Source organism: Camelina sativa, chromosome 7 (assembly GCF_030686135.1).
Source record: "Camelina sativa cultivar CO46 ecotype springtype chromosome 7, ASM3068613v1".
Classification (NCBI taxonomy): Eukaryota; Viridiplantae; Streptophyta; class Magnoliopsida; order Brassicales; family Brassicaceae; genus Camelina; species Camelina sativa.
Genome location: NC_141886.1, coordinates 10,693,593 through 10,719,897, shown reverse-complemented (window position 1 = coordinate 10,719,897; position 26,305 = coordinate 10,693,593). Strand labels below are relative to the sequence as shown.

General features: G+C 34.3%; 3 protein-coding genes and 2 pseudogenes across 5 annotated transcripts; 2 read left to right on the top strand and 3 right to left on the bottom strand.

The window, feature by feature from the left end:
* Positions 1 to 4,260: 4,260 nt before the first annotated feature.
* On the bottom strand, positions 4,261 to 5,212 carry LOC147941157 (uncharacterized; annotated as a pseudogene).
* Positions 5,213 to 7,807: 2,595 nt separating this feature from the next.
* Positions 7,808 to 9,888, top strand: LOC104700916 (uncharacterized). Its single transcript, XM_010416519.3, has 3 exons — positions 7,808 to 8,676; positions 9,239 to 9,536; positions 9,653 to 9,888. Exons 1-3 carry the CDS (start codon positions 8,008 to 8,010, stop codon positions 9,715 to 9,717), a joined length of 1,032 nt encoding a protein of 343 aa, XP_010414821.1. The 5' UTR covers positions 7,808 to 8,007; the 3' UTR covers positions 9,718 to 9,888.
* A 212-nt stretch (positions 9,889 to 10,100) lies between these two features.
* LOC104700914 (uncharacterized) lies at positions 10,101 to 10,978 on the bottom strand. The gene is made up of 2 exons (XM_010416517.3): positions 10,843 to 10,978; positions 10,101 to 10,637 (listed from the first exon to the last, which is right to left on the bottom strand). Exon 2 carries the CDS (start codon positions 10,608 to 10,610, stop codon positions 10,335 to 10,337), a length of 276 nt encoding a protein of 91 aa, XP_010414819.1. The 5' UTR covers positions 10,611 to 10,637; positions 10,843 to 10,978; the 3' UTR covers positions 10,101 to 10,334.
* Positions 10,979 to 11,056: 78 nt separating this feature from the next.
* LOC104787491 (ERAD-associated E3 ubiquitin-protein ligase HRD1B) lies at positions 11,057 to 14,596 on the bottom strand. 2 transcript variants are annotated; one of them, XM_087459171.1, is made up of 8 exons: positions 14,438 to 14,596; positions 13,761 to 14,303; positions 13,102 to 13,278; positions 12,546 to 12,695; positions 12,214 to 12,422; positions 11,862 to 12,021; positions 11,517 to 11,589; positions 11,057 to 11,436 (listed from the first exon to the last, which is right to left on the bottom strand). In XM_087459171.1, the coding sequence occupies exons 2-8, from the start codon at positions 14,291 to 14,293 to the stop codon at positions 11,350 to 11,352; spliced, it is 1,389 nt and encodes a 462-aa protein (XP_087315297.1). In that variant the 5' UTR covers positions 14,294 to 14,303; positions 14,438 to 14,596; the 3' UTR covers positions 11,057 to 11,349. The 2 variants fall into 2 exon arrangements, with proteins under 2 accessions (XP_087315297.1, XP_087315298.1); XM_087459172.1 differs by having other exon boundaries at positions 13,761 to 14,306; positions 14,438 to 14,592.
* Positions 14,597 to 23,029: 8,433 nt separating this feature from the next.
* On the top strand, positions 23,030 to 25,338 carry LOC104700912 (myrosinase 4-like; annotated as a pseudogene). The gene is made up of 9 exons (XR_015560930.1): positions 23,030 to 23,198; positions 23,315 to 23,572; positions 23,675 to 23,735; positions 23,855 to 23,913; positions 23,990 to 24,063; positions 24,165 to 24,257; positions 24,345 to 24,431; positions 24,597 to 24,840; positions 24,942 to 25,338. The product of XR_015560930.1 is annotated as a myrosinase 4-like (transcript).
* Positions 25,339 to 26,305: the final 967 nt, after the last annotated feature.

Genomic DNA, 26,305 nt, shown 5'->3' with positions numbered 1-26,305 from the left:
CCGTCTTGGCAGTTGATGACATCTTTTGCATTAGCTTGACTCCATTCTTTTCTTCTGCTTCTTGAATACCATTCTTGATACCACTTTTGAGCTTTTTTTTATTATTTATTATTTTTTTTTTTTTATAGGTCTTGCTATTAGAGCTTCAATACTTCCCTCTTTCTCCTTCATCTTTAGTCGCTTCTATTACGACTTTACTTGGTTTCTCCATCTTCGAGGTCTGGTCCATCCTGACTTCTAGTAGGGTACTTTTCTTTGTTCTTGGGCTACATGATACAACACTTCGTTTGAATCTTCTCCATTTTTTTCTTGCATCCTCTTTGAGTTCTTCGGCTCTACCTTCTTCTTAGTTCATGGTTCGCTCAATATTTTTCTTCCAACTTACAATCTTTGGTTGGCTGCTCTCCTTATTTGACAATGGTGTACCGTTCCATTGGTTACCATCTATTCTCCTTCGATGCTTTACTTTCTTGAATAAGTTTATATCACGTTCCATTGCGTGTAATTTTCCTTTAAAAAGGTTTCTCCTTTGCTGGTCGTAGCTATTCGCCTCTTCTTCGTAATTGTAGCTTTTCCTTGATCAGACTTACCCTTGGCTTCAAACATCTTTAGATCTTATGATTTACGTCTCATAAATCTCTTTTTCAAAGACTGATTTTAACTCCCATCTATTTACTCCTAGTTCTTTTTCTTTTCTGATCCATACTGACTTCAACTTTGATAAATCTACACTGCTCTTCATGATCTTCTTGCATCTACTTTCAAAATCAGATCCAAACTCATTTCTTTCAAAAATATTTCTAGGCAGTGCACAATGGTCTACTCCTTTAATTTTCCATTCCTTGGCTTTCACGGGATTCAGATTGCAGAAATTCTAAGCCGTGATTCTCTTTTTCTAAGGTTTCTCTACTCCTACAAGGTCTCGGGTTTCTCCTAAAAATCTAGAAACGTTCTCAACTCCTAACGAATAAATCTAACACAGAACAAACACACAAGCAAGCAAGCGATAACAACAAAATATAAACACAAAAACACAACCATAATATAATACAGATTTTAAAGATTTGGTTACGTACTACATACATAAACCTCCTCGTTCAAACCCACATCATCATCATGATCGTAATAAAAAGAATAATACATCACCATCATACCTCCCCAAAGGCGTTAGCCAACCCACTACATATACACATACCAAAAGGGGTTAGCGCCTCACACCTCTCTCACGTCATGCCTACGGAAAGATCCTACCGAGCGCGCAACGAGTGCACGGACAGTCTGCAAACACGACATGGGGACCAAAGCGAGTACCAGAACGGGTGCGAGATGAGGAAGCTCCATCGGATGTCACTTCTGCACAGAAGCTCGATCCACCAACAAAGGTACCTAAACGTGTCGTAGGACAAGATGTAGCGTAATGACCGTGCTCTCCACAAGTCAAGCACACTATACTTGAAGGCATGTACGCCCTGTAGTACAAACAACTCCCTGGATAATGTCCCAACTGACCACAAGTGAAACAATAAGGCTCTCGGTCACTCGGCACAGAGATACGTTCCGCAGAACTACCCTGCCCAATAGCCACTCCTCCACTAGCGCTCAAAGGTCCCTGCACAGGCGAAGATTCTCTCCACTAAGTGGAGATTGGACTCAAGGATGGCGTAGCGGGCATGAGTCAGAAGAGATACTAATGTAATCCTCGACCATGACCACCTCAGGACTGTCAGGAATGTCCTCCACGATCACACAGTCGTCCTCCTTGTCTACTGGTGCTGGCATAGGTGCGGGTACGACTGGATCTCCGGCCTGGTGTTGGGGTCTCGGCCGATCTGCTCATCCTCGCCCTCGGATGGGCCTGTCTCTATCGGGCTGCAAGGAACTACACCCTCCGCACTCACCATCTCACTATCTCCACACACACTACCATCGCTCGATGGTATCACCGTCTCAGGAAGACTAGGTCCACTGCTGACGTCAACAACGCTCGACCTGATCACAGAAACAGAGCTTGGACCCGCCTTGTCCGTAGCTCCAAGTCCCTCTCGAGTCTCTCGCGCAACAGGCTGTATCGGGGCCGCTCGAGGTGACTTGTCAACACGTGCCCACCAAACAACACCATTCGGACGACCACGCTGATACGCCTCACGTATAGCGATCATCCTCCTGGGCGGCGGTCCCCAGGGGAGTCTGCCCCTCATCCTCATACCACGTCCACGTCTCGTCATCTGCACTCACAAAGACACAAACAAAGGGTGAGTTCTAAATCATAACAAGAACAACTATACATGCAAATGATCACATACAACCATATTTTCCTAGACAGCTTTTGCGACACATTTCGACTCGATAAAACATTGAAAACGAAAGTCCCGTGAGCATGAATAAACCATGCTCTGATACCACGCTTGTAACACCCCTGAACCATTCTAAAACTAAAACGGAACAAGGACGTCACGTATGACACCTGTAATCAGTCGACAAGGTTCCTAGAACGAATCCATTTGCCCAAATCAACCGATCTCGAGTATCTTTAACTCACGATCGTGGTACGGGTTGAAAAGCCTTAGGCCATGATCGAGAGGTAAAGATACTCGAGATCGGTTGATTTGGGCAAACGGATTTGTTCCGGGAACCTTGTCGACTGATTACGGGTGTCAGACTGCTTTGTAGGAGGATCAAGGTGTAACAAAGATGGTACACACCATTTGATATCTTTTCCAACTTGTTGATTTTCTCCCCCTAGAACCAGGAAAACTTTCTCATCAAAATTACAATCGGCAAAACGTATCGTAAAGACATCACCAGTCTGTGGTTCTAGGTATTTTATAATTGATGGAGAATCACAACCAATATATATACCCAACCTTCTTTGTGGTCTCATCTTTGTACGTTGTGGAGGTGCTATAGGCACATATACCGCACAACCAAAAATCCTTTGATGGGATATATTTGGTTCTCAACCAAATGCTAACTGCAAAAGGGAATACTTATGATATGCACTTGTTCTTATCCGAATAAGCGTTTCTGCATGCAAGATGGCATGTCCCCATACAGAGGTTGGAAGTTTTGATCTCATATTCAGTGGTCTTGCAATCAAGGGCATACGTTTAATTAATAATTTCGCCAAACAATTTTCTGTATGAACATGAGCTACAAGATGTTCAACTTCAATTCCTGTTACCATGCAATAATCATTAAATGTTTGGGATGTGAATTCACTAGCTTTGTCTAGTCTAACTCTTTTAATAGGATATTCAGAGAAGTGAGCTCTTAATTTGATAATCTGAGTTAGAAATCTCGCAAATGCAAAATTTGAGATGACAATAGACAAACATGTGACCATCTTCTAGATGCATCAATCAACACCGTATAATAGTGGAATGGTCCTCATGGTGGATGTATCGGTCCACATATATCGCCTTGAATTCGTTCAAGGAACTTTAGTGATTTTTTTATCAATTTTGGTTGGCGATGGTCTTATGATCAATTTTCAAAGAGAACACGCTTCACATGTCATTTTATTCTCCTAATATATCTCATTAATTTTCAGTGAATGACCATGTGAGCTCTCTATAATTTTTCGCATCATTGTAGTGCCTGGGTGACCAAAGCGATCGTGCCACAATGTGAAATCTTCTAGATTTCTTTTGATCACAAGATGCGATTCTATTGCATCTATATAAATATGATGCAAACCAGAAGGAAATTCTGGAAATTTTTCCAACACATGCCTTTTGCCAGATTTATTAGAAGTTATATACATACACTTCTTTCCATTCTCAGGGACAGACTGAGTTTCATATCCTTGAATGTATATGTCTTTGAAACTCAAGAAATTCCTTTTAGAATTCGGAGAATATAAGGCTTTCTTTATGAAAAACTTTGTTCCATTAGGCAATACAAAATTAGCTTTGCCACTTCCTTCAATCAAGTCTGTAGGACCTGATATTGTATTGACAATAATTTTTGTTGGTTTTAACTCAGGAAAAATCTCTTATGTCTCAGAATAGTGTGTGTTGTTCCACTATCTGGTATACAAATTTCTTTGATATTTTTTTTGTAATTGTTATGTTTGAATCTTCATCCATTTCTGTAATAAACATAAACATTAATAATATAAGTATATTTCATTTATAGAGAAACATATAATGATTATAAATTATCTTATTTCAAGAAACAACATTAGAAAAACAACTGAAATACATAATACTTATATAATGGCATTACTGGAGACTACTAGTCTCACTACAAGCATTTCAGTTATCCGTATGAGCGGTCTGCATCGAGGTATGATGTACCCTCAAAATACTCCGTGAGGTTCACTTCTTTCCCTTTTCCCTTTTTGAGACTCTTTAAACAATTTGCAAAGATGTTCAGGGGTTCGACATACATGGGCCCAATACCCTTTAGATCCACATCGATAACAGATGTTCTCAAGCATCTGTGCCTTACTTCCTTGGGATTATTTTTCCTTAGGACCTTGTTCAGATTGAACCCATTTATAAGACCTCTTGTTTTGTAGGTGAAAAGATCTTCCACGTCCGCGATTAAATCGACGACCACAACCTCGAAAAGTTTGACTTCCTCTCTCTGGATTTTTCACATCCGTTGCATTCACTTCTGGAAATGCCTTTGTTCTCGTAGGATGAGAGTTGTGGTTTTTGAGGAGAAGTTCATTATTCTTCTCCGCCAATATGAGAGTCACAATTAACTCAGAAAATCTCTTGTACCTACAATTTCTATACAACTCTTGGAAAACTCGATGTTCTTTATGAAAAGTGAGGTAAGTCTTCTCGAGCATTTCAGCTTCGGTAATAGGCTTACCACAATATTTTAATTGCAATACAATCCTCAGCATAGCGGAATTATAATCCTCCACTTTCTTAAAGTCCTGGAATCTCTAGTTTTTCTAGTCCTCTAATGCATGAGGTAGAATTATTTATCTCTGGTTGTCAAACCGTGCTTTTAAAGCTTGTCATAGCTCTGTTAGGTCTTTTATGTGCGCATAGTCATGCGTCACATTTTCATCGAGATATTTTCTCAGGAATTTTATTGCCTTGACCTTCTCTTTGGAAGGCGACATATTTTCCAATTTTATGGTCTCCGACAATTCTTACAACTCTAAATAGAGTTCCACATCTGTTGTCCATGCTATGTAGTTTGCTCCAAAAAATTTGAGAGCCGAAAACTTAAGCTTCTCAATGTTTGCCATTAGTTATCTAAACACAAAAGCGAATAAATATTATTAGCAAGATAATTTTATTTACTCTAGAATGCACCATTTATATTTATAATGCAAACGATTACAAAAAAAAATAAATGCATAGAAAAGTAAACCGATGTTAATGGTAAACTCTTCATGGGTAAATCCTCCAACGAAGAGACCATAAATATAAGTAATAATTGCAATTAAACAAACAATTAAAAACAAGCTAATCATTTTCCAAAATGAAAACTTAAACAACTTTCTTTAGAAAATTTTATGAGTAGTTATATGATCTTATATGAATGAAAGAGTAAAAATGTGAGTGTATTTATAGAATGGAAATTACTATTCATAGCCGTTTGAAAAATGTAAGATCTTTGAAATTTTTTCTTTGTGACTGTTGGTGAAAAGTATTATACATAAAATAAATCATAAATTGAACAATCAATCAGTTAAAATTTAGCAATTTCAGATATATATTAATATATAGGTGGTTGAGCCTCCTTATATATTCATCATAATATAAATATAATTTAACGGCAATATTATGGTGACGAGTCATCCACATTATAACAGTAAATAAATTATCGTGACGGGTCATCCACATTATCGGCGGCTGAGCCGTCTATTATTATAGTGCGTTAAACAACCATTACAATAATTACTTATAGGGGCGGAATACCTCCCACTATAGTAACAAATAAATAATGGTGTTTTGAACAACCACTGAAAAATAATTTTTTTTAACGAGGCGACATACCGCTCGGTAGAATAACATATAGAGTATAATGACAGTTATGGCTGAGGTTCCAAACTCGCTATTTGCCAAGCTTTTTAAAAATAAGTATTATCCAAAATCGAACTCAATAGAACCGATTAGGGCATATTCTCCATCATATGGTTGGAAGAATATTATCTTTGCTAGATTTCTAATAACCAAAAGGCTTAATAAGAGGGTTAGGCTCTAGGCAATCCATTTCTATATGGACTGATTCTTGGATACCGGCTCAATCTCTGAGACCAGCGTTAAGTAAGGGTCCATTTAAAGACCCACACTTTGACTGTCTCATTTAATTGATTGTCAGACGAATTCCTAACGTATGGATAAGCTCAATGAGTATTTCGACCCGGCGAGTGTCACCCTGATTAGGCCGTACCTATATGTAATTGCCAGAGGACAGATTCTCTAGATTGGCATTTCACAAAAACAGGTTAATATACAGTTAAGCCAGGGTATCATATAATACAAACGACCAGATATCACCTCTCTCCAAGCCATAGTTTGGAAGGTATAATGCCCAGCAACAATACATATGTTATTTGGCAAGTATTGTCCAGGTTGCATTCGGTATTGGCAAATTTAAACCGACGAGGTATTGCTGGTGACTTGGATTGTGCTAGGTCTCATGCCGATGAGGAAACAATCAATCATGCGATTTTTGTTTGTCCACCTGCCCGATTGGCATGCGAGTTATCTCAGGTACCGGTTGAGCCAAACTCTTTTCCGACAAAGTCCATGTACGAAAATATGAATTATTTTTTGGGCCCTACATATTTGGATTTCCAAATCTCGACGTTTCCTTGGCTTATGTGGTTTATTTGGAAAGCAAGGAATGCAAGAGTTTTCGAAAATGAGGTCGAGCGGCTTGATGAGGTTGTCTGACTAGCAACATGTGAGGCGACGACATGGCATCAAGCTCAAGTATAGGGTGAGGGTGATGATGAGGGTCTACCTTCACCCTCGCTTGAGCCCACCCTTCAGTTGCGGGTGGCCGCAGCTCCTCTTCCCACTATTTTTTGGGATATCATTGTTATGTGGATTGCTCTTGGAAAACGGCGAAAAATTAACTAGTGCAGGATGGTTTTGTACGTATTTTCAGGATTCGTCCCTGACTATGTGAGCCACCAATTTTTGGCGTAATATCTTTCCCTCACATGTTGAAGTAGAAGCTTTCATATGAGCTATACAGTGCATGATCAAACATGACTACAAAGATGTGATTTTCTTTACACACTGTTCAGACTTTGTGATGATGGTGTCTTCTCTTTTGGATAAGCCGACTTTCTCAGCATACCTCGACGACATCAAAATCGACATAGAAAAATTTTCTACTTTCTATTTATCTCTTAGTTTTTAAAATGTAATTGTAAGTGGCACGCCAAAAATATATCTCTGCATAATTTCTTATATGTAAACAATTTTCCATTAAATTGATTTTGTCTGAGCTAAATTTTTGTTAAAAAAATAATAATTAATAGAAAATTTACGTGAGTTTTTGGCATATATTTAGATCTTTTATTTTATTTTCAATTTGAGGAAGTATAAAACTAATAAGAAGATTGTCAATAACTAAAGAAAAAAAATTGTCAAAAACTTGTTTTGTTCTAAAATATATGTACTGTTCATAATTTGAATATCAAAATGGAAAAATACGAATTAATTTGTATATTTTTGTAGGTACATAAATTATTCGTGTATTTTTATGGAAAATGGAAGATACTTGATATATTTTATGATATACAGTGGCCGCATTTCCCAATTAGAAAATTCAAAATTACTTTACTTGAAAAGATCCACCCATTTGAGGAAAAAAACTTTCTATGAAAAAATTTAAAAATCTAACAAAAAGAAAAAGAAAGAAAAATTGGTTCAGTCGACCAACAAGTTTGAACCATTTAACCACAAAATTACCCGGTTTAGTATCCGGGTAAGGTTACAAAACATTTTGTCTTCGTGTTCGATAAAACCCTAAAAAATTTCAATCAGACTTTGACATTCGAAACCTCTCCTCGAAGCTACAATGAGCATCATCGCAGGCTCGTACGAGAGATTCATTTGGGGTTTCAAGCTTAAACCCACCAAGCACGACGCCGATAACCAAACCCTAATTCTTACACCTCTCTTCTCCTACCCATCCCATATCTCCCCAATTACCACCGTCGCTTGTTCCGGTCCCGCCGCTGCTTCTGGCGGCTCCGACGATACAATCCACCTCTACGATCTCCCTTCCGCTTCCTCCCTCGGCTCTCTCCTAGACCACAACCACACAGCCTCCATCACTGCTCTCTCCTTCTACACTCCTTCTTCACTCTCCTTCCCTCGTAACCTCATCTCCGCCGCGGCAGATGGCTCCGTCGCTATATTCGATACTGATCCTTTCGTTCTTCTTAAGTCCTTTCGTCCTCATAAAAAGGCGGTTAATGATTTGGCGATTCATCCTTCTGGGAAGCTTGCTTTAGCTGTCTATCGTGATGAGTTCTTTACGATGCTGAATCTTGTGAGAGGAAAGAGGAGTTTTTGCTGTAGGTTAGGTCATGAGGCGAGTCTTGTCAAGTTTGATCCGAGTGGTGAAAGTTTTTTCATGGTTGTGAATAATAAAGTTGGAGTTCATCAGTCTGAGGATGCTAAGCTTCTTCTTGAGCTCGAGAATCCGAGCCGCAAACGTATACTCTGCGCTACTCCCGGGGAGGTACTCTTTTGGTAGCTTTAGTTTCTCTTATCATTCCCACAGTTGCATCTTTAGTCTCTTATTCTTTGTGCGCAGCTTTGAGATTCTTTAGCTTGTTGTTTATTTGGTTTACTTAGATTGCTGTCTAAATTGAACTCTAGCTGTTGTTGTTTCTTTTAATGCTTAGTCCTATGTTGCCCAAGTGTACATTGAGTAATGAGTCCACCTTCTTGAAACCATGAAAAGAGATTTAATTTAAGGCTTTCACCCCGAGACTATGATAACTCTTTTGCGAATAGGTTATTGATATCTATCTATAATTTTAGATGTCCTTTTATTGTGCAGACAGATGAATTCTTTCAATATAATTCTGCTTCTTTTGCTCAATGGGTGTGTTCGGTTTTAGTTTATGTTGTTGTAGTGTAAATTTTCAGAAGCCTCCAAACCGACTTCTTTGGCTATGTAGTGTGTTCTTCCGGTTTCTTATTGATATCGTGTTTACGTTTTATTTTTGGAAATGGTTATGATTTTGATTCAATGACTTTATTTCATGGCTAAAAATGTTTGCTTAATTTGCAAACAGAGTGGAACTCTGTTTACAGGTGGTGAGGATCGGGCTATAACAGCTTGGGACACAAATAGTGGGAAGCTTGCTTATTCAATAGAAGATGCTCACCCAGCTCGAATCAAAGGTATTGTTGTGCTTACCAGGAATGAAAGTGACGGCTCCTTGGAAGATCCATACTTGATTGGTTCTGCATCATCTGATGGGATCATACGTGTTTGGGATGTCCGAATGGCGGCTAAAGAGAATACAAAACCATTAGCCGAGACGAATACTAAATCAAGGCTTACATGTCTTGCCGGGTCAGCTCTTAGATGTGAGTATATTTTTCAGTGTATCTAGTTCGAGAAAACATACAAAGACAATCATCAAACTCCTACAAGTTGTGACATTATGGTTCTTTATCTTCTTTTTTTTGTTCTGTTTATCCAGCTATGAGACGGCCACAGATTGGAAAGCAGCAAGCTCAGAAGGTAGACGAAGGACAAGAGAACTGAGGATGAGAGCTGATTTGAGTGTTTGTTTATTGACTAAATGACAATTTTCTGATGCCAGTTTTGGTAGAATCTTAAAAATACGAGCCACTAGATTCTTGTCGAATTACAAATTATAAACAATTTTGTTAAGCCGTCGTTTTTTCTTGAAAGTAAACCGTTCTACCACTATCATTTACATGAGTTCATTAGGTTTGTATTCTTCTAGTCCTAACCGGCTTGTTTGGTATCCTAACTAGTTCGAACTTGTCATTAATGATAATTGCCATATATAGTTTGAGCAATGTGCAAGCACGTGATCTACAATCAAGATTGAAGAGTATCATACATATGTTGTATGTGTGACAATTAGAGCGCCATGGAAAGATGCCTAAATACTGAGCGGGTGTTGAAAGTTTTCTTCAATGATTATTGGAATATACTGACCAAAATGCAAACATATACGGGACGACATGTTATCGAAACACCACAAATCTAATTATACATCTAGCAAACACGCCTTGTGAGTTACGTAGTTGAGCTGATCAAATATTGAAGGTTTCCAAATAAATGAAAGGGTGATATCGAAAGGAGCATAATAAAGCCATGTATATATCTATGAATGTGTGACAATGACTCAATCAATACTGAGTGGTGCTGTTGGGGATTTTGCCTTGTTTCAACTGGGAGAGAGCATATTCAGCAGTACGGATGAGATCGGCAACATTGTGTTTTGAAACCTCCTCAGAGCCAAACAAGAAGATGGTCCTAACCTCAGCTTTCTTGGCAAGTATTGACGCATAACTAAGCTGCAATTTTGGCGAGTTGATGCTCCTAAGTAGTTGTCGGTACAAAGAAAGAAGTTTTCCTCTGTTCTTTGCAGCCTCTTCTGCCGTTAACCATAACAGACTCATCATGGCTTCGTCCTTCGGAACAAGAATGTCCTGCGAACAAGGAGAAAATGTTCATTGGGTAATTTTGTCAAACACTTGGTGCGCAAGAACAAAAACACCAAAAGCAGGCTACCGTAAATTTCAAATCATTAACGATACATCACCCTAGCAGTTCGATATCTATATGTATGATTGATTTCAGTACTAGTATAGTCTCACATCCGATCTAGAAAAACAAATAAGAACGATGACTTGCCTTCAGCTGTGAGAGATTGTCCAGCGAGCGAGAGTGGCCGATTCGGGACTAAAAAAGTAAATAATACTAACTTCTTAGTTCTTAATTAGAAAAGGAAATATTTGCACTAAAAGCATTTTTGTTTTGTCTGGAAGAAATTGCAAGACTTTTAACAAAACCTCAGAATTTTAATTTTGACCAAAATTAAAATAAAGCTTCAAAAAGTTCCATTTGATTTTTCAATTATAACACTGAATATTATTTTCATAGAACTTAAACAACACAAGATTGTTCCAAATTGTTGCTTTCTTTTTCAAAGATAAGGGAACAAAACTAATATAGAGAGACAATTGTGGTACTTCTGTTCCAAGCTTATACGAGACAGAGACACTCAACATTTACATTCTTTAAATATTCTCTACAGCAAAAACCATTCACACATTTTCAGGTTTACTTGTCTTCTCTCTTTACTCCAAAATCCTAAACTCCCCTGTTCACCTCGTCTTTACCACATTTGCTTTTATGGTTTCATTCTGCAGTTTCCGCAACTGACTTTCCTTTCGTATCTACTACAGTCGTCCGCTTCTCCAGAAGCCCAAGTTGGTTTTGCAACACCTACCGAGAAAACAATTTTATTGTAAACTCTGACCTGCTTACGAAAAAAGGTAGTTTATGCGCTAATTATATCGACGTACCTCTATTTGGGACTCAAGAAATCTCCTCTGTGCTTCCACCTCCGTCTGAGGAAGCAATGAATAACCTTGAGACCTTCATATGTCCAATCTTAAATGTTAGTTAATCTTGACCATCATCTATATAGTCGATGATAACACAAGTTACAGAAAAGAAAAGTTATACAAGCTAATTGCAAGGCCTAACATGGTATATTTAAGACCGTACAAGTGAATAAAAGACATGACAGAGAAACTGTCACCATAATAGCTTAAGCTACAAGACTCAAAAGACACTAACTAAGATCATGTCTGAATATATTTGCTATGCATACTATTGGTTATTTCTTTGGTAGCCTTCACACATACCATGCTAGTGTGTTTGCAGAAGATGGATAAACAACGGATCTCCCATACATTGAGGCTGCAGAAGCAGCAGCTTGCAACCTAGCTTCGTGCCTGCTCATATTCTCACTGGCAGCAGCAGCTACTGAAGATCCCTGGCCATCTGAACTGGAACTACCGATTCCTGTTCGAAGCGTAGAGCATCATTAGTCTCAATGTTTCACAAAACAATATAGGATTCACCTTCCGGACATGCTGGGTGCAGATGTCATTTGCTATACCAAGTACCTCAAGAGACGATCAAAATTGGGAGCACAGAATTCCAAATTAAATATATTCATTATGAAAATATATGTATGAATAGCAAGATCGGTACCCTGCTGCAGGGATTGTTGGTGTGATCCACGGTTTCCAGAAGCTGCTGATGTAGCATTCTCAGCTGGCACAACCAGCGCTCTGCAGGTGGGACATGTGTTTTGTCGTTCCAACCATGACCGGAGACAATGCACATGAAATAGATGGCCACATACTAATTTCTTCGCTGAGGTCATTTCCTCACGACATATGATACAAGTGGCATCATTTCTGCAAACCCCAAATTAAAAACTGTGATTGATCTAGCTATGTAAGCATAATCAAGTTCAGTAAGCTTAAAAGATATTTAGAATATCTGGAAAGATAAATCTTCTGGGAATATCTGGAACTTACGAGCTAAGTTCTTCAGGAGTTGCATCAGGAAACCGATCATTCATATTGGAAGTGATTTTACGATATCGGAGGTAATCAGTCACACGAATCTTGAAGTTTCTGAACGTTTCGTAGAGCTCTCTTATTAGATGCAAAGGAAGGCCATAGTTCCTATGCAATAAAAAGGTGATACTCGAATTAGGATTCAAATTACAATACTAAAATGGCATAAATTGCATAAAGAGAGACGCAGTAGATCTATTGTTTTGGCTTGCTGGCTGCTTATTATTTCTCATTTTCTGATTTTCATCAGCTACAAGTAAATCTATTATCTATGAACGCACCAATGTAAATTATAATATGAAACCAAGAGAAGACTCATTGATGGAAATAAGTGTAATGATAAAGTTATGCAAGTAACTCTTGAAACAAGTATCCAGCAATAAAAAGATAAGGCGATAACGAGTTGTGACATACTAAAATTTCAGCATGTTAATTAGTCAGGATTCAGTTATCTTTAAGTGGTATAACATGTAAGTTTGGAATAATGAAAGACGTATATGAAGTAAAAACTTACATGAATATCATGAGGAAGAAGCAAAGATACATGGACAAGTGAAGCAAGTCTCGGACGAGCTCCAGATAGAAAGTATAAACTGGTTTTCCTTCCCATTGACCTTCCTTGAGCATATCCGTGACATAGAAGGCATACTTTACAATAATAGAAACAGTTGTTGTTGCAAGAATCATATACCTGCAACAGAAAAATATCAACTAAGTCTAATGCTTGGGTGTATGATGCAGAGTTCATTAAGACAATAATAAAAAAAACAAACAGTTAAAGATGGGGTACTTTCACATGGGTTTTGATGGCATAATATAACAGAAGAATACATACTAAACAATATGCTAATATCATAGAAAGAAAAATCCCCAAACTTGTGATCACCTGTACCCAAGCTATTTTCAAATATCTTTGATGCTTGATAGCTAGTTAAGCGTTTAAAGCTAAGGGATTGATTAAACCAAAATCCTAGTAAACGAAACAATAATTAAAAGGCCTGCAAGGTAGGGTTCACAGAAAACATTTTCAGGATAGTAATAGTTTTTCTCATAGAGTCCGACACCTAAAGAGCTCAAAGAAAAGTCATAACTCTAAACACCACTCTCCCTCAATAAATCTTCCACTCTATATGATTCCAAACCCAACAAAAGTAGAGAGGAAAAGACACTAACTCAAACGTGAAGAAGACAGACATAGAAGCTTTCCGGGACTGAATCAATTTCCGCATAGAAGCATACGTAAGGAGGCCATCTAAAAGCAGAAGAAACACCATGAAGGAAACAATACGAACATGAGAGAGTAAAGTAACAGAAGGAGTAGTCTCAATATACTCGACTCTCTTCTGAGCCATCCAATGCAAACCCTTGATCAACAAAAGAGTCACAACCAAAGAGATAAAACCAACAGAGAAGTCCTGTCGAAAAATAGTGACAGCAAAGAGAATCTCCATGAGTTCTCTCCACGCTTGCTCATTCAAACGCTCAACCTCAGCTTCTCTAAGAGAACCCAGAAACACAATTTTGACAAGATTCCATAAACTGAACATTAGAACCAAACCCATGTTCAAAAGAACCACCAAATTGATCTTGGACGTCGATAGATACACAGCCGCGGGGTAAAATTGACCTCTGGTACTGAAAGCATGGTAAATCACGGCCAATGACGCGAGGGTACTAACTCCTGCGTAAACCTTTAGCTGAATCATTGCCTTCAATCTGCTAATCACATATATACATCACAAATAAGGGTAAGTTTTTAACAAATTTCAGGTTTTTTGAATAATCTCATGATTTTGAAAAATTCAGGCCTCGACCGAATACAAAGATCAGGGCAAGAATGAAAAACGTACATGAAAGAAGGAATCACGGGCGAGCTAGAGAAGGTAAGAATCAGAGAGAGAGAGAAATATAATCAAAGGCTTGAGCTTTCCATTTAGAAAATAGAAATCGCGAGCCAAAGGAAAGAAGGAAGAAGAAGAACCACTCTTGTCGTCTGCGTAAGCATAGCCAATGGTTTTATGACACGTGTACATTAATATATAGATCAAACGGGTTAGTTCAGTCCAGTCCAGTCCAGCCCAGCCCAGCCCAGCCCAGCCCAATTCGCTCTAAATGCAGTAAAAAGTTTACTCAAGTTGAACATTTGGTGCAAAAAAATGTCGGGTAATCCTTTAAATCTTAATTCTTTTATTTATAACCAAGATAAATAAAGTAAAAATAGCACTCTATCACACTTGCTATACATTTAATATCACTATGACACACTTCTTGACTATGAGACACTTTTTTTATAAGAAACTGACATATATATCCTTTATAAAAATCCAACCTATTTCCATTTCACTTTCTCAATATTTTATTACATATAGTATATCTTAAAAAAATCATAATAACCATAAAGTAAAAAGAGGAAAAAGTAGAGATTTATGTTTATGGATAATCATAGAACAAGATCCACATGATCTCATCCATAATTATAACCACTGTCAGCCTTTGTTCATCAAATTTGAAGCTCTCGTTTGATTTTTGAAAGTTGTGTCTATGTTTGATGCTTGTTCTTTTACATACAAAGTTTAGGTTTAATCTATTTTAGTTTTACAGCAAAAATTATATAAAATTTTAAAATACTTTTTTGTTTACTTTTCTGCTTGATTTTCTTAAAATTAACTATAGGTAACAAGATAACTATATGGACTATACTTCTTGGTCAATCAAATTTTTTTTCCAGAAAATATGTTTAAGTGAATGATAAGATATCATTCCTTAAGCAGTGCTAAATAAGAAATAATAGATTCGAACCCGCACATACGTGCGGGGATAATTTCATAAGTTATTATTTTTTTTAAAAAAGAAATATATATGTTGTTGTTTTTCTGATTTTTTTTTTTTTAGACTTGTTGATAGTGTTATGTAAATTATTTTTCTTACAATCTTATCCATATTGTAAATTAAATTTTAGTGGTAGTAATGTTTGTAGTATGTATTATTCATTATTAAATATTGTATTTATGTTTAATTATTTATATAAACCTTCCTTAGATTTGTTTACTATACTGGATCAGGTTTAAATAAAATAAGGCTCATTCTTGGTCAATGAAACCTGTTCTATAATTGTTGGACATGCAATATGGGCCTCGTTTTTTTGTATTTAATGGCCCACATAGAAGTTCTTTTTCTGGGGAATACGAAACAAAAGGAATGTGTAGGAGAAGATTTTTTTTTTTTTTACAGTAGAAACCGATCGGTTGTATTTTCTTACGCAAATCTTTGAATCAATCTTCTTTAGCATCGAATCCATCTCAAAGTTGAAGCAAAGTAAAGAACGATTAGGTAAGCCAAGATTGGTATTTGTGTTCGCTGTTTGATTCAAATGATTCAAATTTTCTTATTCAAAATTTGAATGAATTTATCGAAAGAGTTTCTGTAATATTCTTCAAGTTTTCGTTGTTAATTTGTGGATAATATCATAGCCGTACTCAATTATTTTTCAGAGTTTTAGTTAGATTCGTTTAATATATGATTCTGATGTTTGAAATTGTTGTTATGTTTGCCGGACAAAATGAAGAAAATATTGATATTATCCAATACTATTTTTCGATCATTTTCGTTCTTTGTAAATTTGTTTGTTAGATTAGATCCTCTTTTATGTTTCTTATTACATGTTTTCTTTATAACTCAATTGTTTTGGGTGTTTGTCTGATTTTATTTCTTTCTTTTAGTACAGGGAAAAATGGAACCAAATAAAAGACAAAACTGGCGAGGAAGAAGATACTTACAGATAAAACTTTGTTAATCCATTAAGCTGTATATTCAATCCAATCGATTATAATTTTCTATTTGATAGTTTTGATATGTTTTGCTTGCTGGTTATTTCTGTTCTGTTTTAACAAACTGTTTTATATGCAGGTTCATCATTGAACATGGTTAGAAGTATGGTGTCCCGCCATAAAACTGCGAATAAGATAACTCCGTTTATCGGTTAGTCATTCCAAACTTTATTTTCTTTTTTTTAGCTATTTCTTAAGAAAATGTTTAGAAATCACTTAAACAGAACATACATAACCAGTAACACTGCCTACTTCTACATCTGATACTTTATATGTATCATTGCCACCATTGATGTTGCGGGTTTCAACATTTGCTATGAACTGGTAGGTTTTTCCAACCAAACTATGTAAAACTTCTGGAATCTTGGTTGGATCTTGAAGCTGTAAAGTGCATGACATTTTATCCAATGTAAGTAACTCTTCTTTTCAATTTTTAGACAATAAAAAATAATTAGAATCTAATTAGAATAGCAAACGCTACCTCATCGTAATTGCCTGCCAAAATCTCTGCCAATGTTTGATTAACAATAGCTTGAGCATTATTGTCGAACAACATTAGCTTGGTTTCGGCAGTGTGGTCCATAACAGACATAATCAATTTGTACCTTTTAGAAAGCAAATAATGAACTGGGTTAGTTAAATAACATTTCTATTACTCAAAACATGAGTATTATCTATTACCCAAAACATGATTATTAGAGGAAAAAGAATAATAACATAGGATGCACATTAGTTGTGTTCTCACTACATTGTGCACACCAAAAAAGACGTTTCTTGATCTTGCGTTTAGCGTCGTTCTCTTTCTTGGGAACCAACATAGCAGTTTTGTCACACTTTACACAAGTGAAGTAATACCAACCATACCAATACATACCAATTAAGATGGTGTCATTAAGTCCTTCATCACCATTTATGCTTTTAAAGCTTTTCAAATCAAGATACCAGTCATCGATATAGAAGAACAACGGTTAGTGATGGTGGTGTTTGTTATGGATATCTTGAATGCATGGTTCGTTGCCCTGTTCTTTCCCAAAGATTTTGTGAGCTGGAAATTATCGATTATTCTCCACTCTCCCGCCGCAATCAATATGTAAACCAAATTGTTTTTGATTGTTGCATGAATCAGAGTCCTCTATATGAACAACACGTAAAACACAGGAAATATCAATATCTATTAAAGTAGAGTTATGACAAATATTTTTAAAACTATCAGTAAAATACATTTACATCAACATCAGCGAGTATCTATCTCCAAGGTTTCTCCTGAGAAACTCGTGTACTGCCTGCAACTGTGGACAATCTTGACTTGTATCTTCCAAGTCGTCTAGAAAGGTTTAGCAAGGCTTGTGAAATCATTGTGAGCAACCATTTCGTTTTTTTTTTAGAATGATAGGTTTCTTGCTTGAAGTATTGGATATGTGTAAGTCGTTCATTATTCAGGCTTTTATAGGATGTGCGGGATGTTTTACAGAATATACGATGGTATTGAAGATTTGATTGTATTATCTATGAAGATTTGGTAAGTAGCTAAAATTTAGTAAACAAAATATTGTTTAGGTGATTTTGATTTGTTATTATTTATTGGGAAGAATCAAAAAGAAGTTGATATGGTAAGATTATGTTAACTGATTGATATTGTGGTGTTAATTGTGAAGATTTTCCCTTGGAATCAAAGCTAATTTTGTGGAGTTGATTCCTTCATAAGAGTTATTGTTATGGTAGGTATTAATAGTAGCCTATTTTGATGTGATACTGTATATGTTTAGAATTTAATTGCATCTGATTTTAATCTGTTTGGATCCTATGAATATAAATCTGTTTGGCTATCATTATCAATCTGTTTGGTTCCTTTTTTAAAGTTATCCTTATTCTGTTTTCAGTGACATTTCATTGTAATAATGTCTAATTTTATGTTTTTTTATTAAAAATACTTCCCTTTTAATAGTATAGATATCTCAATTTGCAACAAAATTGTTTCACACCAGACAAATAACGTGGAAGTTATTTCTAATTTAAGTTTAAGCTATATGCATTAATGGTAAACAAAATATTACGTCCATAAAGAGCCATCCATTTGGATATGTTTAGGGTTTATAGTGTAAGTTCTAGGGTTTATGTGGAAGTTATAGTATAGAGAGATTATTGTTTTAGAAATCAATGTGGATAGGGGTTACGGAATCCATAGGATATGATCGATTGTTTACATATTCTCAAAGTTTTTCATTTACATTTTTTTCGTAATGTCTAGTGTTTAGGGCAGAAATTTTGGAATCCATGTGAATAGATTCATTTGGATAGGAGTTTTGGAATCCATGTGGATAGATTCATTTGGATAGGAGTTTTGGAATCCATGTGGATAGGGTCACTTGGTCAGATATTTTGGAATCCATGTGGATAGGATCACTTGGTCAGATATACACTCTCTATTAACACAAATACTCTGGAAAAAAACTTATACATAGATTGGAAGAATTTAATGCTTTAATTGATGATATTCATACATAGATTAGGAAGAATATAATTAGCATCAAGATAGATACATAGACAAGAAACAATGATTGTGTAGTGCTAGTGGTGGTGAAGGGACAAATAGAGAAGAACTAGGTACCAACCCGCACATAGTGCGGGATAAATCCATTCAAATAAAATATTAGGAATAATATTATTATTTGAGATTTAAGATTCGTTTGTGTAAAACAAAATCTGTAAGTAAAGTTTATTTTTTGTGTTTATTCAAGTTTGTGTTTATTTTGTGTAAAAATACCTTTCACACGTGAAATATTTAAACGTGAAAAAGAGTATCAAAGTGGTGGAGAAAGTTTTGATTTCTTTTGTATTTCTAAAATCAAATTCACATCTTTTACGTTTCACATTGTTATTTACATCATTATGCCATTAAATAGATAAAGTAATATTTTTAGGACTAATCAATTTAATTTAAACTAATTCTAATTGTAAAAATGCAATGAGAAAAATGTATAAAAAGTGATAAATAATCAAAAAGTGTAGTTCTGGTGAAAACTTCAACAACATGAATACCATGTAAGATTGCTGAGTCACATATGTTTAAATAGTCATTAGAATTTTTAAATAGGAGACAAAGTTTTTGTTTTTTCAAAAATTTAAATTGGTGAATAGATTTAAAATTGTTTGTGAATTGTTATTTATTTTGAAGATTATATTGTGATAATTAATTTTTAATTTACATGAATATTTATCAAAACAAAATTTAAACCGGAGAATAAGTTTGGAGTTTCAAAAAGTTAAATAGGTGAATAAGTTTAAATTGTTTGTGGTATGTAATTTACTTTTATGATTATTATGATAATAGATTCAGTTAAATTTTCTACATATAGTTGAATCGTCATTAGACTTTTTTTAAAATAGGTGAATTACTTTTTTTTTTGACAAAGGTGAATTACTTTGGCATTTTTAAAATTAAATAAATGGTTTATAACTTTTTGTGAAATGTAATTTACTTTTAATAATTAAATAGGTTATGAAAGTGAAAATTAAATACATTTTTAGATTTTAATAGTTGATTAAATTTTTCATTTTTAAAAACTAATAGGAAAAATATTGCCTATTATATTTCATTGGTATCTATATATACATTTTTGGAGACATTTAGCAAATAAATCTTGGAGTTGCAACCTATTTACAAGCATGCCATTAGCATCAATTATTAATTTTTTTTTATTTAATTAATTAATATTAAGTTTTGATTTTTGGAAACAAGATTTCCTATCCTAATAAAATTTCCAAAACAATAGGAACCACTCCCTTTAACATTGAGTATTAAAATTATAATTAATTTAATTAATATTAAGTTTCCAATTTTACAAAACAATATTTTCTCCACACAGACATTTCCTAAACAATCGGCCTAATCAATAAACGATAATGTTTTTAAAACCGGACCGGAAAGTGAACCAGAAGTCTTTCGGGTTGTTGGGTCAATTAGTCGGACCGGTTGAACCACGGGTCAATTAGTTTATTAGTTCGTTTACATTTTATGAATATAACATCTACTTTTCTATAAATATATGAACAAAACATACATAGTTAAGTATTAGCGGTCGATACTATACTAATAACAAAATACTTTCCAATTTCTATACTAACTAATATATCTATATTTGTAAGGTTGTACATTTTTAAAAAATACGAATTAAACAATAGTTTTATATATAGTTAATCTATAAAATAAATTACATCTATTTTAACATTTTTGGAGTACATTTTTGTGACATCCTCTCTTATCGTTGTATCCAAACAAGTTCCAACTAAATTCTCTACAATCCTTACAACCAGACAAAATGATTTCCTTATTTGATAATATCAATTTCCTAAAATCTATCTACCTAATTTAATTTTATATTTAATTATTTAAATTACTATTTAATACATAAAGTTAATAAAATTATATATTTTTTTTAGCATATGATGTGATTTGAATTTTCATAAACAAATATATATTTTAAAAATTGTTTTAGGATTTTTGTAACCAAACAAGTATATTCGGATATAGATTGTTTTACATTTGAGTTATTTTAATATATAATGAATATCTATCTTAACATTTTTATTAATTACTGTGAGAACACACCCACATATATAACAATGTAACATTTATAGTAAAACTCAAAAAAACTTGATCTATTTATAATATATTTAAAAGTTTTTTTTTTTAAATTGTCTCGTGATGTACCACGAGGTCAAACCTAGTATTTATGTAAATGATAATGAGAAATGAGAAGTAATAGCATTTATTAAAAGGGTACAAGAACTCTCTAGGCGCGACACCTCAGTTTTTTTGTGAGAATGCTTCTCTATTAATATATAGGGGATAAGAAAGAACACACCACTAAGAGAGAAAAGAATAAAAAAACATGTAGCGAAAAAGAGAGAAGAAATATAAAGAGAAAAGACAAGAAATGAAGAGAGAGAAGAACAAGAAAGAGACAAAAATATTTGATATGATTATTTTGTTGTTGCTTTTAGTAAGAATATAATGGTCATAATATTTAATGAATAGTAGAAAAAATGATGCAAAATTGCTCTAATAGTAAAAAGTGTGTAAAGTGAAAGAAGTTTTATATAAAGTGTGTTATTGTGTCAATCTCCCATAAATAAATCCGACTGGTTCGCTTTGAATATTCACATCGTTTAACTAATGAAGTAGCACATTTGTTAGCACAACTAGGTGCCTTAATACAGATTTCTATACTGATTGTATAAATCCTTCTGTATGGATGATGAAACTTTTGTATGTTGATATATTTTATTATCAATAAACTATATTTTGCTTTAAAAAAAATCAAAAAAAAATCAAGTAAATATTTTTAAGAACTAATAATATTATCATTTTTGAAGTTCTAGTATAACTATTTATTCTAAAATCTGAGACAACCATTTGCAAAAGATAAATTAGATAAAGTCTTATAAATATATATAAATAAGAAATTTTATATTTTATTCATTCCACAAAAATTATTGTTATACAACAAAGACTATGTAAGTTTTTATAATTTTAATATGATGTGATATAATTTTTAATAATAAATGTTTAATTCAAATAAAAAAACTTTGATAAAAGTTTACAAAAGTTAAATTAAATGGGTTAGTATGAAATTTTTATAAATAAAAGGTGTTAATAGTATCTATTTGGAATATTTTTTAGAGGAAAAAATAGAAAAATACATTGGATCAATAACTCATCCTACTATATTAATTGAGAAGTACAATTATGAAACCAACCTTATAAAGTGTAAAAAAAATACATATATTGTTATGCCATTAGTCTTAACTCTTAAGGCAACTGTTTAATTTTTCGGTAAAGCTAAAAGTATAATTTTAAGATTAGTCTTTTAAAATAATTATTAATTCAAAAAAATTATTTTCTCTCTCTAATTATTATGGATGAAAATTACTAATTAATTTTAAAAAATTGTAAACCAATCAAAATTTTTAAAAATAAGATTTTATATCTAGGTATACAATATGATTATATTTGATAACTACATTTGGAAGATTTTTTTAAAGATTTTAGATTATGATTATCTTTCTTTAATTTCATACACAAATTGTTTTGAATTATCATATAATACAATAAATAAATTGTAGAATTTTTTCTGCATATGTTTTGAAAGCGTGAAAAGCAAGATTATGAAAAAGCAGAAATTTTCGATGGGTGGTCTCTTTTTTTTTTTTTTTGATAAACCTCCATACTCGGTACTCGGTAGTAAAAAAAGTTAACTGTCTTTGAAAATTATATAGACCCAGAAAATAACGATTCCCTTCGTTTTCTTGTCCTGAGACTAAGTAAGACACATTTCGGCTACAACTTCACATTTTGAGAATGAAATTAAACTACTTTCCTTGTGATTTATGAGATTGTAACAATAGCAGAAAAAATCATGTGGTTATACCTTATGACTAATGTCAACAGAACGAGTAAGCAAGTGTGTTGTCCATTATGTAGATCGTTGCACATTTTATTGCTTTTTGCTGTCATCTACTGGTTGAATACAGCGACAATGAAGCAATCAGAACCACGAATTTTACAAGATCAGCGTGCTGGAGAAGGACCAGAAGACTATTGAGCTTGTTATTTTTTTTCAACTAATGCGTCACTGTCATTGTTGATCTACATGGAAAAATCTAAGCTATATAAGTTTCATAGATGATTGTGGGGCTGCTTTGGAAGTGTCTGCCTATTAATATACTGCTAATTAAGTTCAAGATTCTTGTTAAACTTCTCATTGATTCACTCAGGTTTCAGGTCTTGCTCTCTTCTAACTAGCTTGCACTCTCTCTCAATCTGTTTCACTAATTAAACGATCATGTTCTCTTTTTCTTCTTAATGGTTCTTCTCATATTTCTCTTTTGTTTATGCAGAATCAACGGATTAAACTCAAACAATTCTCCATCAGCCAAAAATACTATAAGCAAGCGAAAGTAATCTCTCAAGCCATGACATTTCGTGAAAGTTGCATCCTTGTGCTCCTCTTTGTAGCTTTAAGTGCAACGATTGACAGAGTTTGTGATCCAGTGTGCCAAGCTAAAGAACCCTTCAACTGCAGTGATGTGCAAACTTTCAATCGAACTGATTTCCCGAGAAACTTCACTTTTGGTGCAGCAACTTCAGCATATCAAGTATGTTATTTCGTTATAACTTATTTTACACCACTCTTTAATTATGCAACAACTAAAAACTACTAGGAAGAATTTTTTTTGAATTGATTTTCTTGTAACTAGATTGAAGGTGCCGCGGGTAGAGCGGTTAATGGATGGGACTACTATACTCACAGATATCCAGGTTTTTTCAAAGTTTTTGATATTTAGACAAATATAAAATACATATATGCATGGTTTATGATCATATATATACATTTTGAAAAATATATTTGCTCACAGTATAGACTTTTCATCTAGCAGAAAGGGCTCCAGACCGCGCTACGGGAGATGTGGCATGCAACTCTTATGAGCTTTATAAGGTTATTAAATTTATTTCAAATGAAATATTTTGTCTATCTGAAATTTTAATCGAGAAAGTTCATTGCTTATTTATAGGAGGATGTCCAATTACTGAAACGCATGAATGTTCAAGCTTACAGATTCTCAATAGCATTGTCAAGGGTCTTGCCAAGTACATATTTACTCTCATTCTTTCTTCAATCTTCTAATTGGGGTTTTCGATCCTTTTTTACACTTTTAAAAACCTTTGCTACATATATATTTCTCTATTAAAGGGAAAGCTGTGTGGAGGAGTGGATAAGAACGGAATAACATATTACAACAATCTCATCAACGAACTGAAAGCATAATTATTCCATAATTTGTCATGAATGATGTATATACACACCAAAACATGCATGTGCATGTTTCTTGTTATTATATCGTTATGTATTAGTTACACATACGTAAGCATAGAACCATTCGTGACAATATTCCATTGGGATGTCCCACAAGCTTTAGAAGACGAGTATGGCGGTTTTTTAAGCCGACGTATAGTGTAAGCGATTCAATTCTAATACATATGTTTTTACCAAAACTCTCTTATTATAGTTATTTGGATCTTCGGCTACATTACATCCTACTGTTGGAGACTTGGAGTAAGTAACTCCTTATTTTTTCGTATACATTACATTTATTAGCTTATGTATGGTCGTATATATAGGGGGGATTACAAGGATTACGCTGAGCTTCTCTTTCAAAGATTCGGGGACAGAGTGACGTTTTGGATCACATTTAATCAACCTTACACGTTTGCAAACAGAGGTTACGGAGATGGAACATCTCCACCGGGGCGATGCACAGGTTGTGAATTTGGTGGAAATTCTGGTACAGAACCTTATATTGTTGGCTATCACCAACTTCTTGCTCATGCTACAACTGTACTTACATACCGGCAGAAATACAAGGTATTTATTTTACAAATAAACCATGAGATTTTTGTCGTAATTTCACATATAAAAATGATTAGAAATTTATTTATAGCTAGGCATGCTTAACAATGTTGCAGAGATTACAAGGTGGAAAAATTGGTATAGCCTTAATTGGAAGATGGTTTGAGCCTTTAAATAAAGCAAGTGTTTCAGATCGTATGGCTGCGCGGCGAGCTTTTGATTTCATTGTTGGATGGTTCTTGGATGCTTTGGTGTATGGAGATTATCCGAAGATCATGAAACATACCTTAGGAAAAAGATCGCCAAGATTTACAGATTTAGAGTCTCAATTAGTGAAAGGATCCATAGATTTTCTAGCTTTAAATTATTACATCACACAATATGCAACTGATTCATTGCAACCAATTTCAAAACCACCCAAGATCCAAACTGATCGAGGAGCCAACTTTAGCAGTATGTTTATCCATCAGTTTTTAAATTTATTAATTAAATGGTATTTTTCCATCTCATAAATTGGGAATATTATAGTACTTCTCTATATAAAACTTGCTTCTCTTTTTTATTTTTCTTCTTTGCTAAGCAAAGCCTTCTTTCTCTTTGGTTTCCACCTTCTCTTTCTACTCAAGAATCAAGCCAGCGACTTGGTAGTCCAAAACAAAACTCGAATTCACCCATTCCACAACCACAATTAACAGTTATCATGGTTAACAGTTAAAACGCCAGAAGTACCCAACAAAATTATACGTACAGATTTCAAATCTCGATACATTTGCTATGGCAGGAGCGAAAAGGGAGGAAGCACGGTGCAGCAACCAACCTCATCACTTGGCTGGATAAGCAAGTTCGAAATAAACTCTTAGTCGTCGTTCAAAGAGAAGGAGTACGAAGCAGGCTTACAAGCTTGGTTTGCATCTAGAGGTTTTTAAACATATTCATATGTATCTTTAATCTCTAAATACTTTCAGTAACTTTTGCATATGATGTAACCAAACATTATTTTTGTTGTTGAATTATTTTAATATTATATTCAGAAATGAGTCGTTTAAAAGAATAAGAAGAATGGGGAAGTGTCTTTGTCAAGTGGTTCAGCACCACCTCTATGATCGATCCCCCCGGAGTTCGACTCCACTAAATTATGTTACCCATCGGAGTTCGACTCCACTAAATCATGTTATTCGCCGTAGTAAGGATTGATTATGAATTAGATCTCATCGATTCAATGATGATAAAAAAAACAAGTTGAACTTTAATTGAGCAGAGAAGGAATTTATTATGTGTGAGAGAAGGATAATAATCAAAATGTTTAATTATTATGAATTAATTTACTCTTGAGAGTATTAGTCTTCCATCCGTGGAATCACAATTTGGTAGGATAAAACTGAACTAACCATATGTTCTTTACAAAGAATAATAATGAATATGTGATACAAGATTGGAATCACTCCAACTTTATGATCAATCCATGATTGAGAGATTCAGA

What these genes read in the sequence shown, in the direction of transcription:
- LOC104787491 (XM_087459171.1), bottom strand. Translation starts at nt 14,293, where the DNA reads ATGATTCAGCTAAAGGTTTACGCAGGAGTTAGTACCCTCGCGTCATTG. An exon ending in TCTGTCTTCTTCACGTTTGA is followed by an intron (nt 13,279 to 13,760) that starts GTTAGTGTCTTT and finishes TTTCTGTTGCAG; the next exon opens with GTATATGATTCTTGCAACAA. An exon ending in TTCTTGAGTCCCAAATAGAG is followed by an intron (nt 11,437 to 11,516) that starts GTACGTCGATAT and finishes TTTTCTCGGTAG; the next exon opens with GTGTTGCAAAACCAACTTGG.
- LOC104700914 (XM_010416517.3), bottom strand. Translation starts at nt 10,610, where the DNA reads ATGATGAGTCTGTTATGGTTAACGGCAGAAGAGGCTGCAAAGAACAGA.
- LOC104700916 (XM_010416519.3), top strand. Translation starts at nt 8,008, where the DNA reads ATGAGCATCATCGCAGGCTCGTACGAGAGATTCATTTGGGGTTTCAAG. An exon ending in TCTGCGCTACTCCCGGGGAG is followed by an intron (nt 8,677 to 9,238) that starts GTACTCTTTTGG and finishes ATTTGCAAACAG; the next exon opens with AGTGGAACTCTGTTTACAGG. An exon ending in TGCCGGGTCAGCTCTTAGAT is followed by an intron (nt 9,537 to 9,652) that starts GTGAGTATATTT and finishes CTGTTTATCCAG; the next exon opens with CTATGAGACGGCCACAGATT.